Source organism: Odontesthes bonariensis, chromosome 3 (genome assembly GCF_027942865.1).
Source record: "Odontesthes bonariensis isolate fOdoBon6 chromosome 3, fOdoBon6.hap1, whole genome shotgun sequence".
Taxonomy (NCBI): Eukaryota; Metazoa; Chordata; class Actinopteri; order Atheriniformes; family Atherinopsidae; genus Odontesthes; species Odontesthes bonariensis.
In genome coordinates this window covers 14456263-14477239 of record NC_134508.1, presented here as the reverse complement: position 1 = coordinate 14477239, position 20977 = coordinate 14456263, and the positions used below count along the sequence as shown (strand labels likewise).

Below are 20977 nucleotides of genomic sequence, written 5' to 3'. Positions count from 1 at the left end.
CTCATTTACAACAGAAAAGTCGAACTTACATGTCGTCACCTTGGGAGAAAAGCTTACAGGTTACTACCACAAACACCGAGAACAGAAATTAAGTACAAAAAGGCAGCGTTTACCACCGCAAATCATAGTTATGCCTTTATGGGACTGCATTTAGCAAATCATAAGGCAGCAGCAGGCAACATAAAGTAGTACTGTAGCAATAACTGATATTGACCGTCACACACACACACAGACACTATGCAGGCATACACATGAATAGAAAGAAAGAAAATGACGCCCTTGGCGGGGGCTTGTGAACGAACCTCGGATGTAGCGCTCACCTTCAGGTGGCTGCTGGCTTTGAGGCTGAGGCTGCTGAGGCTGCTGCTGTTCCAGCTGCCTGCGCCTCTTAGCCTCAAGCACTGGATTTTCATACTGGGTCCTCCTGTTGATATGACTTTGGAACAGTGGTGGGAAAGATGAGTGTGTGCAGGTTGAGGAGTAAGGATTGCAGCACAGAAGGAATGAATTACAGGAGACCGTAAGAATAGGAAACAGGATGTGGGGCAAAAAAAGTCAACAGGAGAGTGGAGCGCAGTGGGGGAGGAGAGAGAGGAAAGGAAGGAAGAATAGAAGAGTGAGACAAGGTCGAGGTAGGGGAGAGGGGGAGACATGGCGATAAGCTTTGATTAATACACTGTGGCACAATACACATGTAACTATGCATGCACAGATACCCCACCAATACACAGACACGCCCAAGAATCCCATTTAATCAACTCTTTGGTGATAGCTCACACATCTTTCACACAATATGCCTGCAAGCTTTCTTACTTAACCAGCACTGAAAAATGAAACCCCAATGCACTCTGTCACAGGCCTATTGCAGGAAATGGTGAATAATGTATATCAGAAAAATCATTGCAGAGACAAATAGAACAAAAATAAATGAATAAATAACACACACAAAGTCAGAAATGTCACTTCCTTCAGCCCCCAGGTGCTGCTTTGAAAAACATCAAAAACGCACAAACATATTTCTATAAGTGCTGAGGATGATATTCATATAAACGCACACGTGAACACACACACACACACACACACACACACACACACACACACACACACACATCCTGCATACGTTCCCAAAAAGGTAACGGCACAAAAACAAAATGGCCTACTTTTTTCAGCAAGTCAAAGACCGAAATAGCTGAGGCACAATCTGGCTCTGACTGTCGGAACAGAACTGTACACTCCCCGTTTAAAGTGAGCTCAGTTGTTAGAGAGAAACTGTTTCTAATTATGTGCCTGAAGAAAACTTCACAAAAGCCTTTTTTTTCTTTTTTTTCTGCATGCCTGTGTGCAACATCAGCCTGTGCACTGGAGAGTCCTTGTGCTTTATTCTGTGCACTACTTACTCAACGTAGTAGACCCCATACACTGGATCATCTATTTTCTCCCATCCTGGTGGAAGTTCTATAAAAGGCAAAGACACAGGAAAAAGAGACGGATTAAATGAGGAAACCTCAAGATTGGGATGTTGCAGGAAGCCTTGCATTGAACCAATAGAGCCCAGGCCAGCAGAGCCCTTCTGCCTCTCCATTGTGTCTGTCTGTCTGTCTGTCTGACTGACTGTTTGACTCTCCAGGACCAGAGTATAACCCGGCAGCTTCACAGACTGTCTGGCTGTGTCTGCCTCTGTCACCTCACACTGCTGACATTTCCACACATCAGATAAGAACACAGCAAGACCCCACTGGGCAGAGATGAATGGATGGCTGGAGAGGGGAGGGAGATGAAAGGAGGGAGGAAGGAATGAGTGAGGTGGCAGAGGGGGGAAGGCAAGGAGGGCAGAAAGCAGGAGGGGGGGGAACAGAAAGGATGAAGAGGCAGGTAAAGACATAAAGGAGAGGAAACTGAGGGAGGGGAAGTGGGTGGAATAATCCAGGCTTTGAAACCACTGCACAAAAACACAGGAAAAATACTGAGTTGAAAGGACTTGAGTCTGACGTTATGTGGAGGGAAATGACTGCATGTTTTGTTTTGTTTTTTCACATCACTTTTTGTCCTTTTCTTTTCTTTATGTGAACGACAAACATTCCAAAGGAGTGTGACCTCTGATCAAATAGTTTAATTGGTGAAAAGATGTCCTTGGTTTCACACAAAACGTAGTGTGGCTGTGTTCTCTAAAACAAAGTACTTCCATCCCAGTGTGTTTGCATGAATATACGGCAGATCTGGCCTCACCTGTGCCGGCTCCTGCTTTGTATTCAAAGTTGCCTTGAATGAAAAACCTACTTCGCCACCGAAGATGACATTAAAAGTGTCTGTCTACTCTGTGATTAAATCACTCGCGTTTACACTTAAACAGACTTTTACAAAGTAACACTGACATTCAACGCTCATTAGGAAAGGCTATGAACATGCTTGGATCCACTTCAGGAGCATGTAATTGCCCAGTGGTGCATTTTTGCCGCTTCCACAGTTCAGTCTCTCTGAAACGAGTCGTGTCTTTATCTCCAACTGAGCATTTTGATTCTGTTCTATAGCCAGATATCAGCTGCGCTGATTACTGGTGAGATAATGTCAAAGAGTTTTCTCCATTAATCAATCTGCAAGTCAAAACAACCGATCATACATGAGTCTGCAATCAGAGTCGACGACTTCATGAAAAACAACTCGATCTCGTATTGTGTCGTCTTTTCATTTTTTTTCTTTCTTTTTTTTCTTTTCTTTTTACACAAGCATAAGTGGCAAAGAATGAATGCAAGATTACCGACCACCCAGCAGCCGTAGTGAGTTATTATTCAGGTGTTTTGAACTGAATCGTTAAATGGAACGCAGTCCCGCCTCATCTCACGCAAAATTCCAATCACCCACTTGATTTCACACTGCACTAGTTTCTCTCCGGGGCGGCGCACCTGTGTGTGCGTGGGTGTGATTGTGATGAGAGTGCAGGGAGCAAAAAGCGGAGAGCCCGTTCGGTGCTGCAAATACTTGAAGGTCGAGGCATATATTTTAGCGCGTGGAAACAAATGATTAAAAGCACACACACAGAGAAATGTGTCACTTATTAAGCCGTGTCTTCCTCTCATATCTGTGTCGCTCTTCCCACATCTTATTTTCCAAAACAAGGGAAGGCCTGAGCCCATTGAATTACATCATCGACTGTTTGCACCTCATCCGCTTGGTGCAGCGCAGTGGTTGGATCCTTTTGAGTGAGCTTGTGTAACAGATAGGCACTCTGTGTGTGTATGTGGGTGTATGTGAGAAAGTTGTGCATTTGTATGTCCGCATTAAAAAACAAAAAAAACAAAACGCTTAAGGCTGCTTCTCTTTCAAGATCAAAAGTCGATCGCTTCTCTTCGCCAGCCTGTATTGGACTGTGCGGACTGATCATTAGCTCGCTCATCCTTGACGGGTCTGACGGTTTACACAGGGCACCTGCTTAGCACACTTATATGTCGAAGCTGCTAAAAACACAGACGCTGGGTATATTCGGTGCACATCATTAGTTTCTTTGGATGGAAGATTTTCTTTCTTTCACTGGGTTTTATTGCTTTTGGCTGAAAAAAGAAGAAAAAAAGCGCGAGGGAGGCTAAAAATAGCCGCTGTAGGTATTTCTCAGTCTGCGACCTCTTTCATATCACAATTACTTATTTTACCCAAAGCTCATGTATAGTTATTTAATACAGCTTGAAGTACAGATGAAAACTGACATTAGTTATGATCCATGAGATAATGAAAACCTTTCGTCGGATTAAATTCCACTCAACTGAAACCAATGTATGTAAATGTACTCCCTTTGCCCATGTATCTCAGAATATCTACAGCCCATATGAAAACATGCTAGTCAGAAAGGCTCGGTACCATCATTAGTCAGATATGTCCTCTAGGGAAACTGCATCATTCATTACCAGTGCATTACAGTGCGAGACATCGTCCCCAGACATCATTTATTCTGGACAAGTGGCATTGCTACGGTGTCTGATAGGGTGGTTAGTGTGCTGATGGGCATCAGGGAAAAAGAGGCCTGTTGCTTTCTGGCTCAGACAGACACCAATCTGAAAATCATCATTATAACAATCTGCTTTGGATCAGCCTATGCATCATGTTTGAAATGATGGCCTGCTGAGGCGGGAGTGTTTTGTGGTGGGATGTCTGTGTGGGGGGGAGTTGACAATTGTGTTAAAGGCTACATGCAGAGTGTTTGCTAAAAGTCAAAGCCGCATGCTCAGGGTAGGCAAGGTAAATGTCAAGTGTTTGCTAACACAGAGTGTCATTTCTGGATGATTAAAAACACCTCTTGCCCGCAGCTACATGACTGTATAAAACTCTGGGTCGTGACTTTTTCCATTAGATTATGTAGATGTGTGCTATCAACTGTACTGACTTTAAGTTAGGGCTAATCAGTTGCAACAGGAAACATAATCAAGGTTACACAAGTGGTGAGAGGCTGACTCCACGGTTAAATATTTGTGTAGCAATAAAGGAAGATGAGAGGCTCCTACCGAGATCATTGTCCAGCTCCTCTGTATGTACCCCTTCTACTCAGCCAGGTGGACAGCGGAGCAGCACAAGATTGTTGTTGAGTGAACAGGAGGCAGAGAGGACAAAAGAAGACACATCTGTGAGTCAGCTGGACGTAATAGCAACATCTGGCCACTGGGTGGCAAGAGTTAATCAGAGCCAGAGCGTCAACCCTCATGTTATCATCCATGTTTACGAAAATCATAAGGCATGTTGGCCCCCATATGACATTTGGTCAGGTTAAAACAATTATATGCTGGAAAAATGAGTCACATCCATGAAGGCCGTGCTTTACAACTCACAGGGGTTAAAGGATCTGCTACTGAGGGCTCAGTGTCAGATATCACAGGTTAATACCTTCACAGTTACAGTGATGCCCATGCCTCCACAGGGCAGGGCTGATATTTGGCAGTAAAACAGGGATCTACTCAGTATCAAGCAGTTGGTCATATCTTCACGACTAACATTAGGTTTGCTTTTGGATATCTCTACTACAGTACATGTGTAAAACATTGAAATGAAAGGTGCAGTCAAAAGTGAAAATGGGTGACACAAATGACACGGTAAATTCTTTAAAGCTGCGAGGCCTCCTGTTCTAAGAAATAACACGGCTGACCAGCCAACCATTGTTTTCTGTGACCCAACACTGACATCTAAGGGTTACTGGGAGAACCTCTCATCTGGGATGTACATCTTAGAATGACAACACTACGATGTGAACTCTCATGAAACTATTGCTTATTTTCCTATTTGTGTCCAAAACTCACCTGGTGCTAGGATTTGGTAAAACAACAGCTCAGTTGGATCAAATCTAAAGGCTGTCATTTTGTCTTTTTGGTTTTAGGGTCACACGGGCAAAAGGAAAGTAAAGAAACAAGTAAAAAGTGCAACATAAAAAAAAAGATTATACATAAAACACACAAGCTTTAGGGTAGTCACGCTCACACAAGGACATACCGTCATCTTCACATTCTTCCAGGGGCTTCTGTGGTTTATCCAGGCACCGAGGGTCTATCCAGGAAGTGGTCTTTGTGTTGTGGCTAAACAGAACATGTAGATTCTTAGATGAAGGCTTATCGCTGAGCAAGGGACTTCTGAATTCAGTTACATAATGTCTGTAACTGTTTTCAAAGGCGGTGAATTCATCAAAGAACGTTTTAATGAGAATTCAAGTGTTTGTACAAACTGAAGTCATGAGAGGACAGAGGGAACGGTAACTGTGCTTCTAATTAATAAACTGTCATAGGATGGAGTGCTCATCACAGGCTCAATATCAAACACTCTGCATCTAAGATAAAATACGATGCGCAAATATTAATCAAATGTCTGACTGTGTTGTAGCTACACAGCAGATTCTGGTGGGATTGGCTGTGATTTTGGTTCATACTTTATTCAAATAGGCGATAATATGGATTTTTTAATTTTTTTTATATGAATTGTTCAATTTCAAGCTTGCAAAGGTTTTGGTTTACTCCTCTGAGTGACATGTGTTTGTCATATTAAGAGCAGTTCTTCCAACCTGTTTTGTTTTCTTATCAATAAAATGAAGCTCGCACGTCAAAGTAACTCCATACTGACAGAAACAAGCAAAAACCGTGGACAAATATTGTTAACAGGGGAATAAAAAGGGCTTGCTGTTTATAAAGTAGATGCTTTGTTACGTACTCTATAAAGTAGACCTCTCCGTTCTCGGTGTAGGCCATCTCCCAGTTGTCAGGCAGAGGTCCCAGCGGGTCCTCTGGGGGAGGATGGCTCAGGTGAGAGTGTGTCTGCTGTGTGCTCTCCGTGGTGGCCGATGGTGAGGGGGTTGTCCCAGCGTAGGACAGGTCACTCTGGCGGGGGGCGTAAGGGCGCACCGAGTGATGAATTTCGTCTAATTCACTGGAGTCTCCTAGATGAAGTTAAAAAAAAGAAAAAAAAACAGCTTGGTGTCAACAATGTTTAGGTTAAATCGTGCCTGCGACATCCTCAGTAAAAAAAAAAGTCAAGCCTGAAGTGACATAAATGGGGGGGCAGTTGACGCCCAGAATCATGGCCTGTGAAGTGTTATGACCGAACTTCCAGTTGTCTCATTTTCACGCCCGACTGGCAGCCTCACACAGTCACATGGTTACATTATGGTTAAATGGGCGTTAATGAGCTGATTTTCAGTCACAATTTTTGACACATTTAGCCGTCTGAAAAGAAATACAAATATATGAATGAGAGCGACTTTATTTGGGAATTTGGCTGTATTAATATATACATGTTTTACTGTTTAACAACAAGATGGAGCTTTGAAGCACGTGTGGACCACCCATGCATATTTTACTCTATTTGAGCACTTAGATGCAGAGAGATTCAAACCCCAACCAGCTAACTTCAAATGACAACATTTAAATTATTTCTAACATAACTTGCTCAGTTGTCCACTCTCCGCTGCTTGCAGCCAGATGGCACTATTTTTCATTTCGGGATGCAGATGCATTCAAACCCAGAGAACACTTACTCAAATCAAACAGCCCCTCAAAGTGCTTTCCCTGCAGCAAGTTTTCCCCTTCGTTTTTCGTCTACCGTTTCATTTTCTTCTTTACATACGACAAATCTCCCTCGCCCATCTTTCCCTTTAATCCTGGTCAGACTTGCCCCTTTTCAAGCCACTCCTTCTTTCTCTGCAGTTTCCAGCCTTCCAACCTTCTCACTCAATCTCTCCGCCCCCATTTTATCCATCAGCTCTCAAATTCTCCCCTTCTTTCTCCCCAAAGCGTAAACCATGTGAATGAATTCCGGGCTTGTATTCCAGTCAACACAGAGTCTCCTCAGGCTGCTGGTGAAGACGGATGGGCAAGCAGCTTCTTGTGTGCTCCATTTGTCAAAGGTGTCCACTTAACACCTGGCAAAACAAGGACGTGTTGACATGAAACTGCGGCCGTTAAACAGTTCAAACTATTGGAAGTTATGAAGACCTTCCTGTAAACATAAAAAATGTGTTTATCAAAGCTAAATCGTTTTTAAATCAATTTGGACATAGACAGTGTTGGGAAGCCAAATTTAATTTAGCATGCTGCAAGCCTCTGGATCGATATTTTGTGTATTTTGTGTCTAAATAAATGAAAGTTGTGTCCAAATCTGAGGACATTTCTGGAAAGACCTGGCTTTGAAGTGCGCTTCACGTGTTTTCTGAGCAGCCATTTGTCCTTGCTCGTCACATCCCTACACAATATACAGCGTTACAACCTTAAAATACTCCCGCAAGTGGCACGAATCTCAAACTGTGCGTCAGTTCATGTAGAGCAATTCTGCTCGTTTTAAAATGCAGGCTCTTGTTTTTAAATCTGTATTCCAGTCACTGTGACAGTTTTTTTGCTCCTAATTAAAAGTAAACCGAAGATATTGTGTAAGGCTGCAGATGCTATAAACACAAAAATCTAAATGGAATAAGCCGAGCTTGAGAAGTTGAGAACACAGAATATTTGGAAATTTTGTTCAATAAATGACCAACTGTGACCAAAATGCATTTTAGAGTCCCATTTTGGAAGAAGTCTCTTAAGTTTTTTCAGGTCAACCAGTGAAAGCACATGTTGCCCCCCCGCTCCTATCGATCCCCATGCTCCGCCTTTTCTTCTTCTCCTTTGTCCTCTCTACATACCTGTATAGCTGCTGTTCATGTCAGGGAGGTCCTCGTCGTCCTCCAGCTGCTGCTCTCCAAACACTAGTCCAGCATTTTGCATGTCATTGTAGGACTTGGCGCGTCGGGGAGTGGAGTGCTGTGAGCCCGGCAGGCTACTGCTGAGCCCGTCTGGCAGTGGGGCATCACCGCCACTACCGCTACTGCTAATCACTTTCCCACTGGGGGGCTGCACCGGTGGCTTGGGTGTCCCATAATAGTTACCTAGGCAACAAAGGAGGGAGAGGAGAAGATGGGAGGTGGGAGTTTAAAAAGACACATAAAAGAAGTCGTAAGAGGGCGTGAGAGTTGGGGGTCAAAGGGTTTTTTGTGTGTGTGTGCTTGTGTGTTTGGGGGGTTAGCCAGTCTTTGTATGCAAAACGAGAGTCTGCCGGAGAATGTTAATACTCTGATGCTAAAATACAGCTCAAATAAAGTTTCGGACCAAGTTTGTTAAACTTATCAAAGCAAATAAGATTTCACTCCAAGGATAGCTCTGAAATAATATCCAGCCTCTCATCCTTCACAATTAAAAGCCCGTTTTCTTCCGGTTTTCCTTGGCTTATAAACTTCTGACTTTATAAAATGTTGAGGATCTTATTTTTTTGTCAAACAATGCAGTTAAATCTGCTAATTTAACCAACAGCTTCCCAGGAGAGACAACAGAACACGCAGAGAGCCTGTTATCCTCATCCAATTAGAGCCTAGCAGACCTAAAGAGCCCACGCCACCATCAGTGTTCAGCAAATGTCTTAGAAATGGTTAAAAACACTATCAGCACCCAAAATATACACCATGCTTTTCTCCAGATGAGGGAAAACACAATATATGAGTACAAGCACTTTTCAAAATGTTTCCCAAAGGTAGGTCCAATGTAATTATTAATAAATGGGTTTAAAGAGCTATCAGCTATAGTTGTTTTTAAAGCCTGAGGCCAAATAAGTTAATAGATTCCTCGACATTAATCTCATCCTTAGAAATGTGACACCAGTTTTGTATTTCTGTTGGCTGAACTTTCTGTGCATTGCCAAAATATTTACTGTGCTTATGGTTGAGTTGGATGCCAACTAGTGTGCAGCTTCTGAGAGTTTCCCTGAAGCTAAAGCAAAGCTCTGTAGAAACTGTGAGACACTTTTGTGCTGGAAGAAGTAGATCATTGCTTGTTCACACACAACACTGCTGCCCTCTCATTAAAGATGGGCCGAGTGCAAAGTGACGACCTGTCCTGGAGAAGAGCCGAGCCTGCTCGGGTGGGGTGACGTTTTGTTGCTCGTTTAAAACCCGAACAAAGCCCATATGAAGCTCAAAAGACTGTACTTTCAACTTTGATATTGATTTTAACTGTTTTGAGCTCCCCTAAAGCTACACTGGCAACATTTCAACACAGAGTCGCATCTTTTATGTTGGGTCAGTTATTCACGAACAGACAGATGAGCCCTGTAATAAAATGAAGGGCGCGGTGCTTTGAGAGATTTATTCATCCACTTTAACACATCTTTAGGGGAGTTCATACCTGCCAACAGAGGACTAGGCCACAACAAGGTTCTGAGTGCCGATACATCTGTACGTCTCTGATCCATAACACCCTTTTTCCAGCAGTGGAATTTACCAACAATACATCCAAGCAACCAAATGGGTGGCTGTAATTTACCATCGTATGTTCCTATTTCCAACAGGGTCCCACTCTTCTCCAACTCCAGGAAGTCCTCTACGGAGAGGAAGTTGTAGTCCACGCCAGGAACTTCTCCGTCACGTGGGCCGCGAGTCGTACCTACACACCCAAACAGAGACGGCGGAGAGGTTAGCTGAGGATTTTCAGCAGGAAGCATTGCATCGTATTTTATTAATCAGATATTTCCTAAGGAGGGGGGGGGCATTTGCTTAGCTATTTTTAAAATTTTAGATGCATGCTCTTAAAAGTTGGTCGGCAACCTTTATTTATTATTAATTTATTCATTATTTATTATCTAATAGTCTTTTTAAAAAATGAATCATTATATACCATTTCGTAACCCTGGAGATCTGAAGGTTATAAGGCTAACTAAGCCGCAGGGCTCCCCGTCTGTGTGTGTGTGTGTGTGTGTGTGTGTGTGTGTTTGTGTGTGTGTGTGTGTCGCAGCCAGGGAGTTTTGCGTTTCCTGTACTCACTCTTTTGTCGACTATGGAGTAAAGAAAACGTCACCTAAGAAAATCCGTCACTCTAATCCAGAGTTTTATGCTATAAATAAGATAACGCACATTTAGCGTCTGAGGCAGAGAAAGCCCTGTTATTTCATCGCCGTTCTTGATATTGGTGACAAACACAAGCCGAGAGCAGCAGACAAAAGTCAGTCGGACAAAGAAGATTTTCTCACTCTTCACTGATGGCCGGCAACAAAGGAGGGAGAGCGGCCATTGTTTGTTGATGTTCCTTCACACTGGGGTGGAGTGCGAGGAATTGTGGTCACGCCTAGTGAGATCCTGCCATATGTTTGGGGAAATTGTGAGCGTGTGTGAATTTGTGTGCGATCTGGCACGTGCCCTGTGAGATTCACGCAACTGCTGTAAATGACTGCTGACAGTTGGTCGGTATTGCATCAGCGGCAAATAGGGTTACATCAGAAAGCCCATGTGGTGTGATAAGATAACACTGTGGATTAAACTTGCAGCAAATGTCACACTTTTTTTTAAATATAGTTTCTTCACTTGGCTTTCTTTGCTCACTTCAGCTATTCAATCTTCTGCCATTTATGCACATTTCTATATGGCATCTGTCTGCAGCTTTTAAATGGTACCAATAGAAGCATTTGGTGACAACAAAAGCCTTTCCTTCTTCTCTTCTTGCTGGCCTTCTTCCTCTTCCATCTCCTGATCTGCCTCATCTCCCAATCACTTTGTCTCCAGCGGGCTGGTAAGCAATAAGCAGGTAAAAATAGATGTGTGGGGATATGAGGACGGGCTCCCTCTGCAGCCACGCTCAGTGACACTGGTGATAAATCACAGATACTCACATCCCCGCTCAAACAAGCATGCAATACGCTACACGTAGGTATTCAAGACACGGAGATGAACGCATGCATCCATACATGAAGACCGCGTTTCTCTTGACCTGCATCAGCTCAGTCAGCCAAGCTGTTGCAATAACAGTGTATCTTTTTACGTCATCTTCATTACAGGTCGCTGTACCGGGGCACACAGGAGTGAAATCTAAAACCTGTGCTTAAGAGGAATTTCATCTAAAGTCATTTAGATCCTATCAAACAAAGAATCCATCTTTCACCGAAAGTCAACCATGAAGAGTCTCAAGCCGAGCGCTAGTTTTCAGCCGACTGTCAGTTCACTCCACATACAATAGTGGCCATTGATCCGCCTCCATTTAGACACTTCTCTGAGAAAAACCAAATAGGAAGCGGAATAGTGACCAGTGAATCAAAAGGGACAGAAAAGAAGAGCCTTGGCTTACACCCACAGGCAAGAAACGGTTATCACTGTAGGCCAAATTAATTCAATACCCCTGACCACAAAAGCTCCATTGACCAAGCTGTTAAATGAAGTGAGAGGGAAAGACAGGTTCAGAGTCCTGCTTCCACACGCCTGCCGAGAGTTTGGATTGGATCAGCTGAATGATAACTCTGGCCGGTGACTTCTAAATTGCAGTGCGATAAGAGGTAGAGATTCCCAGCTAAGAGTTAGAACGAATCCAGCTCCCAGAATACCTAATGAGGCCATGGAAGTTTGCTGTGGGGGTATTCATCTAACACTGACTGGCTCGTGGCTCAACAGCTTCAGCTTCCTCACCAGCAGAGATGGACGGTTGAGCAAAACAAACATTTCAGGAGGTTGATAAAGAAAACAAATGTCAAGATACCGGCAATTCCCACTCAAGTGCAAGTGGGAAGGTATAGGTTGTAACTATAACATACTGAAAAATGATGAAAGAGTCTTAAAAACAGCTAAATAAACACACAAACAAACAAAGGAAAGAAAATACTAAAGTCAGTGTCTGGATGTTTGCTGTCGCAGAGCACAGCCCAATAAGAACACACAAGTCTGTAGCGATGACGAGCACGGACTACACATGGCCTCACAAGTCAGTGGACTTCACAACTTTGGTTCAATAACAGAAACACAAATTACCCGAGAGCATACTGTCTACGAGACATGAGAACTGGTGAGATGATGTCAGGAAACAGAGGTGGGAGAGAGGGAAACTGGGAACATAAACCATTACAGTGTCCACTTTCACACAGACCGGAACAATCCCAATATCGGCTTTATTCTAAATGAGCAAGCTCGCAGCATCAAACATCAAGCCATATGAAGCACACGCAGAGCTGTGTTGGAAACAGTAAGCTTCAGAAACCATCTCATACCAACAGCTTTTTATGCCATTTAGCCCCAACAAACCAAAGCTGCCTCCAAATACGACAAAACTCTGTTTCTTTCATTATTCAGCGTCAAACCTCTTCTCCTGTCATTTAGTCACACTTGCAAAATGCTTCACCTTTACACAACATCTGCCAAACAATGCTCTTTAAAATATTCTTCTGTCAAGTCCACTGGAAGATAATGTCTCTCAAAACAGCAGAACAAATATTACACCTTTTTGAAAACAGACAAAATCATCAAGGGATTTCCCCAAAATGGTTTTTGAAAAGGTGGTGCGTATCGGACAAGAAGCAAAAAATCCTCAACAACATTGAAAAGATGACCACAAAGTTTGGAGAAGAACCAGTTGGATTTATTCTATGAGATTACAAAATAAAGTTAGCCGAGGTTCGTGCCGTTTGGTCATCCATCCAGTGAATCAATCACAGACTTAAGTATTTGTGGCCTTAAAGCTACAAAGATGTCATCCAAAAGACGGTAAAGAGTGCGTCTTTAAAGTAAAAATAAAATAAGACTAACTTTTCATAGTGGGTTTTGACTTGCTTAATAATTCAGGGTGATTTAAAAAAAAAAATAAAAAATTAACTGTATCTCTGTAGACATGTCTATAGATAAAATATCACTCTCTCATGTTGTGATATATGGTTTGACCTTTGGCAGTCAGTGTCTCCCACAGATGTGAAGGCAATGTGTGGTGGTGGGCCGGGGGGGGGTTGGTTGGGTGTAAAAAATTTAAATTCTTCAAAATAATTCCTTCGTTAATAATTGGTCACGCAAAACTTTATTGTATTAACCCTTAAGAACCCAGACCCATTTCTACTTAAATGAAAATTAAGGGGGTTATAACACAGACTAAATAGACCACATAGAACCCATTTCAGAATTTTTTTCCAAAGTACCACCCTCCACTGTCAGAGATCTGTAATGTGACATATATGTCACATTGGGAGTTAAGAACCTGGATAATTTCTCCATCAAGGAAAATAATGGGGGACGTAAGGATGTGTGACACCGGCTTATCTGCAGATTTTCACATCTTCATTGTAAACAAATGAATAACATAGCTAATTACACTGGTCGGACTGTTCAGCTGTTTCAGACTGATACCTCCGGTTCAGGCTGGTCCTCGATCATCCTCAACACGCACGTCTCTTTTTCAATCGCGGAAAATATTTTTCAATACTCATCTGGATTGAAGCAGCAAACATTCAGTGTAAGAGTTTAAAAAAACTACTTTATTTGATTCACAGCTGCTAGTGTTTAGACCTCGACAACCCAACTACATTTTTTTTTTTACGGCAAACTCGCAACTAGTTAACTTTATAAAGAAGGCGTAATCGCTTGCTATGGGTCGGGACGGGTCGGGACGGGACAACATTGTATTCAGAATATAAAATATTTTTATAGGACTTTTTAATGTGTGATTTTATAAAGGTGCACGTGATACCAACCTTTCGTGAATTCTTTCAGTTGAGCTAATCTACGCGACGCTGAGACTAGCAAGCTTCCACGCTTCCAGGGAAGCACGGAGGGGAAGGGCTGTGTGTGTGAGTAGGCTATGCGAGAGAGACGCGAGGGACAGAGAGACGGAGGCAGAGCAGGGAAAGGAAATGCAGCTTAACGAATACGAGTATTTTTAAAATAGCGTTAAAAAAAATAATAATAACGAAACGCAATATGTGGCGGCCGGTGTTTAATCTGTGGCGCACCGCCACGAATTAGTCTATGTGTGGGAAACACTGGCAGTAAAAAATTAAAGTACTGTCAGAAAGCCAACAACCCAAACAGCCAGAGAAGCTGAAGTTCAACCGTCATGTTCAAAGTCTACTAACTCAGCATATTCAAACTCTCAAAATCTGAAACTGTGGTGTCACTTCTTGGCCTGTAATGCAGAGGGAAGCACTTCCTCTTTTGATCAAAAGTTGTATCCACAGCAAACACACACACACATGTTTGCTCACACACAGGGAGGCCACACCAAATGGCATGGGGTTAAAAGGGGCTTTAGGTTGAAGGTAATCACTTAATGGAGCTTTATGCACCCGTTGCCTTTGAAAGACAAATGCGCATAAACACTGCTTTATTGCCCACAGCAGGAGAGCTGTCCTCTCTAAGTTGTGTGGCACCTATGGTTCCCAAATTCGACCACCACTGAGGAGAGATGGTAAAAACTCAGCACCTCAGCCCGACAAGAACTGAGCATGGGATGGATGCTGGCCAGCTAATGAGTGAGAGGAAAGTATCGAGAGTGAACAAGAAGAGCCAGAGAAGAACACAGCCAGAGACACAGACACTATCGCATCATTTGTATTTGCCAATTATTTGATGCAATTCAGAGTCTGGTATGGAGATATATCCCAGAGTTGGCGGAGGGCACAGAAGTTCAGTTTGTATTCGTTTCAGGCTGAATTCCAAACTTCTGAAAAGCTGTCATGGTTATTTTTCAAGTATTTCTCAAAGCTTGAGAAGCAAAGCAAAGCATCACGCAAGCACCCACATATGGTGCACTTTGTTAAATTCTGAGCATTCAAAGATAGGTGGGGTAAGGTACAGAGGCTACCAACTGCCAACTGAATAAAATAAAATACGCCATCTGTGGTCCGACACTAATGATATGATCTTAGCCCTGAACACTATTTTGACAAACAAAAGCAAACAGGATGCTGTTCACGGACTTTAAGCCCAACTTTTAAGTCCATCGTTTCCAAGAAGCTTTCCAGAGGCCTCACTTCTACACGGTGTTGTAGATTAAGGAGTTAAAAAACAGTCACGACCAACTGCTTTTCATATTGTGGCTGTCCTCATGAGCAGTGGTGTTGGAGCAGCTCGTAGACAGATACAAAGACGCCCAATTCATTTATTTTTTTTAAAACATCGGCAACGCTAACCACTCTGACCAAAACCCCCTCAACATCAGTACTCTTCAATCGTGAATATATAAACTATTCTCTCCGACAAAGAAAATCGAGAGGCTTCAGTGCCTGCAGCGACTGAAACACTTCAGACCCTCATCTTGTTTGCATTCTGCACTAGCACCACTGAAACCTTACTTATAGCCACAATATCTCTGTCTGTCTTAGACACCAGGGCACCAAAAAAATAAATAAAAAAATCATCCAACGCCTCTGCTCTCTAGTCAGGAGTTGATGCATCAACATAGGCTACCGAATTGCCAATTTCTCTACATTTCTTAGAGATATAATTAAAAGGTTTCATATCCCTGCCTCAAGCTAAAGAAGTCAGGCAGAGCAACAGCAGGTATCCCCAGGCTGTTAAGCTCATGAGCTCAGTGACCTCAACTCATATCCCACGTACATCCTCACTAATGCATTTTCATTTTAAGACAGCGATTTAAAACTCAACCAATCTCAGTCCAGATGGTCATTTAGTACCATTTCTGATACGTTCTCTGTCCATTGTAGCATGCCTTCAAACATCTTACTGTTTATTAAACCCTGTCTGCGGCCCATGGACACAGGAACTGCACACTGGACAAGGACAGCTACACCAGTCATTTGTTTGCCATAATAATTGGAATGGTAGTTCGTCTCACGAATGGTAGTACGTGAGACGACATCAAAGGAACGCGAAAGTCAGGGGAGAATATGTGACTTATGAAATCCAACAAAGTGGATACGGGTGTCTACATCATTGTTTTAATGTTTGCACAATGTCTGTTTCATGACACGACATATAGAATATGCAGATGGCATATCAACGCACGTTAAATATGCATGTTATGAACCGTTTCTAAATCTGTAGTTACACAGGTGCTGTTTGCATGAAGAGACGTTCACTGGAACGTTTTCTTTTTTAACAAAGAGTAGCGACCATTAGCATCTTTGTAATAAACTACAGAGATCAAGCAATCCTAGTTTTTCTCTCTGCATTGACAGTAATTTAATCTCGCTCCGATGTCTGCGTTGGAGACAAAGGAGGAAGAAGTTTAAAGCATTTATTTCCTTGATCATCATGGAAGTGTGAGATCATTAGCAGATATAATGGACGAGCTTGGAGCCCTGATGAGGATGCAGAAGGAATATCAGGAAGCCCACATTACTTTTTCCAATGAGACCTGGCCGCAGGAACAGATCTAACACCTCCCAATTCAGCTTTAAGACTATACTGTCTGACAGAGACTGCAGACAGAGAGGTAGTAGTGAAGGAGGAGGAATTCTAGTGTTCGTTAACAACAGATGTGTAATCCTGGACACGTCACTGCGAGTTGATGAACTGTTGGCTGTGGGTTTTCATGTTGTCAACTAAGAGTTCACCTGTGTTTCCTGTCAATGTAATGTTAAGCTAAGTTGTTGCCAAGTTACAAAAACAAAAACCCAGTTCAGTGATGGCGATCTCTGAAGACTTTTACCTCACCTCTCCCTGCTCCACCTAAACTTAATACCCGTTTGTCAGCTGATTTTTGTTTTATTTTCTTATCCGTCTATAAAAAATGGCATCTTTTAATAACAATTTATTCTACACAAATGCAGTTTCTCTTTTGGGGATTAATAAAGTCATTTTGAATCAAACTGAAGAAGAAGAAAAGAATAATCTGTTGGGTTATCCGTGAAGAAAAATCCCCAGAAAAACCCCATATTTGGTTACAGCTCATCGGTTTACTTATACATTCAACAAATAAATTTGATCAACTCTTCTTCTTCATAAAAACATCAGAATACTACAGCAACTAGTTATTAGAGAAGAGAATCAAATATCCTGATAACTACATGTACAACGGTTATTTTCTACCGCGGCATGGGGACTAAACCAGAGCTAAAAGATAAGTAAATATTAGGAGTGACACTAACAGGTTATCCAGAAAAAAATATTCAACTGAGACACTCACTTGGCTCTGTCAAGTCAGTAACTGCTAACACTTAAGCCGTAAGTGCTTTCTTGGTAAGCAGATTATATTTCAGGGCTTTGATTCTCAGGGTTAGTTTAGTAGCTTTTCTGATGGGTGTGTGCGTGTGCGTGTGTGTGTGTGTGTGTGTGTGTTTAGTAGAAAAAAAAAAAAGATTAATTCGGCTTAAATTACGCTGCTTGGATGATATAAAGATCTGAATTACATTTACATTTTCAGATGTCAACTTTCACATTCTTAGAAAACGTTTTTTTTGCGTTTTCTTTCCCGCAGGCACTTGTGATCATTTCGGTGCCGCTGTGGCCCGAGCGCCGATCAAGTGTTTTCCCTCGACAAAGGATCGATTTTCAAGAACAAAGAGCATCTAGTTGCATCATGATGTCTTTCAAACCACAATCGATACATAACAGCCATCGGACACAACCTTTGCCGTGACCTCGGCCCTTTCAGTTTGTCTACACTGTCACTCAGAGCCAGATTCCCTCCTTGATGTCACCCACCCGTTATCTCAACTGAGCCGACCCAACGGTGGGTTACATATTGGCTCACAATCAGTGACGAAGATAACAACGTGTGGATTTGTTATAGGGCTGCACAATGCATTGAAAATTTGTCATTTTCGCAACATCAACGTGCTTGATATCAGTAGCGCAAAGAAATTTTGACTTGGAATAGGACACGCACGGGTGTATTAATGACGGCTGCTTTTGTGCACGTTCCACAATGAACAGGCATACACAGGCGAAGAAGTGGAATGCAGCCCTTGTTAAAACACTTGACGCAAGTGCCATTTATTGAAGTATTTGTATGTGCATCGCAAAATTCAACAATGACTTTGTAATATTGCACGTTTTCCTACTATCGCGCAGCCTTGGTTTGTAATGTCAGTTTGAACACATTACATGCAAAGGAAAAGCTCATTTCTAGTTGTTCCAGCCCGATGCTTAAAAATACGACTGAGATTGGTAAATCTATGGGAAAAAAATTATTACTATTACTATCTCCACTACGGGGAGGGGGGTCTGCCTAAAGTCCTTACATTGAAGCACGGACCCGCAGTCATCTTTAAGTGCTACGTGCTGTGTTCACTTGTTCATATCTGTAGCCAGTGCAAAAATAAACAGCAGACCTTTAGCTTTATAGGAATACATTTGAGATAAGAGTTTGATGTCTCACACTTAACAACCCACTCATGCAAAACTTGAAACAGACCTCATGTCTTCAAACACTGTTAAACAAAATGGATTGCTTTAATGTGCTTGTTATGTGGAAGACCCCCCCCCCCCTTCCCTCTTCAAGCACAACTAACACTAACTGGCAGACAAATCCAAGCAGCTCATCTATATTTAATTGATGACAGCCTATTTTAAGGGAGTGTCTGGCCCTCTAGTGGCACTCGGATTAAGTCTGCTGACATTTGTGAAGGCACGAGATTTGAGAGCACAATATAACAAATCAACTGAATGGCATGATAAGGTATAACCGTCAATCAGCCGTGTTAAATTCACGGGGGACAGGTGCTGACACGGTGAGGAGGAATAAATGTGAAATCAAAAAAGACACGCAATAACTATAAAAGGAGCAGCGAGTGCAGGCATGCAGTCAGTCACAACCCAGCTTCTAAAAATACCCATGTGTGAAAAATCTGTTTATTTCCTCCACTTGCACTGCCCCAGAGCAGTAGAGCACCCTGGGTGCACATATGCCCCAGGCCAGGCCTCGCATTTTAGCTGCGACCTACATTTAATTCCCTCCACAAGGACAATGTTGAGCTTGACTTCTTGGACAACTTTGGCTCCATGGCTCAGAGCTGAGGAGTTGTCTTGCTTGACAGCTCCATTAAATCTAGTTTGATTGTGTAGTTTGGCATTCTTCAGGAGCGTGTCTTCAGTTTGCTTAAGCCTCTTAGATTTCTCGCTTTCAAACGAAACGAGTGACAGAATCGGACCGACTTACTTCCATCATATAACTATCAGGTTTTCTTTTTGTAAAGTCCAAAAAAAAAAAAAGGAAAAGAAGCCTCAGAAAAAAAAAAGGGTGAGCATTCTGCTCCTAACGAATGAAACAGAGATCCAGGTCAAAGTGTCCAAATATATTGGTTCCACAAAAACAGCAAAATTACAGCTTTGAGTGCGAATATCAAATCTAACCAAAAATCACAGGACTTTCTGTTTTTTTGGACAAACTAAAAGGACATCAAAAACATTGCTCCACTCAAAGACAATGATTGTCAATATCCACATCAGAAAAGTGCCTGGGATTTGGAACCGTTCTCAAAGAAATACGTAAATAGCGTCTGAGGACACAGTAAGGCGATCATAACAATCACACTTCAGATTTTAGGTAAAGGAGCGCTTTGAATAAGTTTCTAACTGACAATCAGAAATGTCCAACAACTCAGCAGTAATCACACAAGAGACCTTCTCCAAATCACTGTGTCACTGCTGATGACATAACAGCACCAGTTAGAAATACAAGACCAATTGGGTTAATGGCCCTAATCTCTCACTGTAGGGATATATTTAGCAACACTGTTGACACGTTTTCCAGCATCTGTACAGAATGATGATGTTTCTGACATTCTAATCATGACTTCAGTGTTTGTGAACTTTTGTTTTCTATACATCAGTGTGAATATGACCAAAATATCAGATCTTCGAACAAGTCCCAAGAGGAAGAGAACCCAGTTTCACAAATTACACAAAAATATTACACGAATCTGTAAATGTTCAATGTATGTGAACCTTTGTTTTAGCTGAAATCAAACATTTCCTGTAACTGGGGATTGGCCACGCTGACTTCAGCCCATTCCTCTCTACAAATCAGCTTCAGCTCTGGGATGTTTGCCATGCCAAAACAATCATTTAGTCCTCTTTAATCCATCTTCGGTAGAATCACTTGTGAGCTTTGGGCCATTATATTGATACTTCTCTTTAGACCCAATTCACATGCAGATTTCCTAAGATTTTCCTTCAAAATATGCTGGTGTGCTCGAGAATTCATCGTTCCCTAACGAAAAAAAAAAAGTTAGCTAGTTAGATAGTTACTAGCTAAAATGTTAAAAAGCTAAAAAAAAGCCAAACCATTATACTGCCACCTCCATGCTTCTCTAGTGGGAAAATGTTTTTATGCTGGATTGAAGCGCCTTTCTTTCTTTAAAACAAAAATACCATCTCGATTTATTCAGTCCGCAGACTGTCACAGACCTTGTTCTTATCGTAATAAAGATCTTGTCCAAACATTTTAGAGAAGGTTTGGTAGCCTTTTCCAGTCCAACCCTTTCTCCGAGGTCCTCAAAAGACAGTTTGTGCCGTAATACATTTCACAAACCTGCGTCATGAAGACCAAACTTTTATAGATCCCTGATCTTTAGGACAGCGCCCAGTCACAACCCTGATCACAACACCTAACTCTAAATTCACTTTACAGGTAGATTAACTGCTAATCCAGAACCCAACATATTTTTACACAGAGATACGTCATTTCAGATCATATCTTAAAAGAATTACACAGGGTTACTATGCCATCCAAGTTATTCAACGATGTTCCCTCTACTTTATGAACCTGTGTCTGATATTTCAGAGCATGCT

At 42.2% G+C, this 20977-nt stretch overlaps 1 protein-coding gene across 6 annotated transcripts in view; it reads right to left on the bottom strand.

Annotated features, from left to right (window-relative positions):
• magi1b (membrane associated guanylate kinase, WW and PDZ domain containing 1b) overlaps window positions 1-20977 on the bottom strand; it is a 119660-nt gene that overhangs the window by 32309 nt on the left and 66374 nt on the right. For 5 of the 6 annotated variants that reach the window (XM_075460419.1, XM_075460418.1, XM_075460420.1 and 2 more), the window contains exons 3-9: window positions 9807-9926; window positions 8138-8380; window positions 6175-6400; window positions 5467-5549; window positions 4491-4526; window positions 1398-1455; window positions 303-436 (exon numbers count right to left, since the gene is read on the bottom strand). In XM_075460419.1, coding sequence (XP_075316534.1) covers window positions 303-436; window positions 1398-1455; window positions 4491-4526; window positions 5467-5549; window positions 6175-6400; window positions 8138-8380; window positions 9807-9926 — 900 coding nt within the window. The remainder of the gene's footprint in view (window positions 1-302; window positions 437-1397; window positions 1456-4490; window positions 4527-5466; window positions 5550-6174; window positions 6401-8137; window positions 8381-9806; window positions 9927-20977) is intronic. The other variant, XM_075460424.1, reaches the window with a different exon arrangement.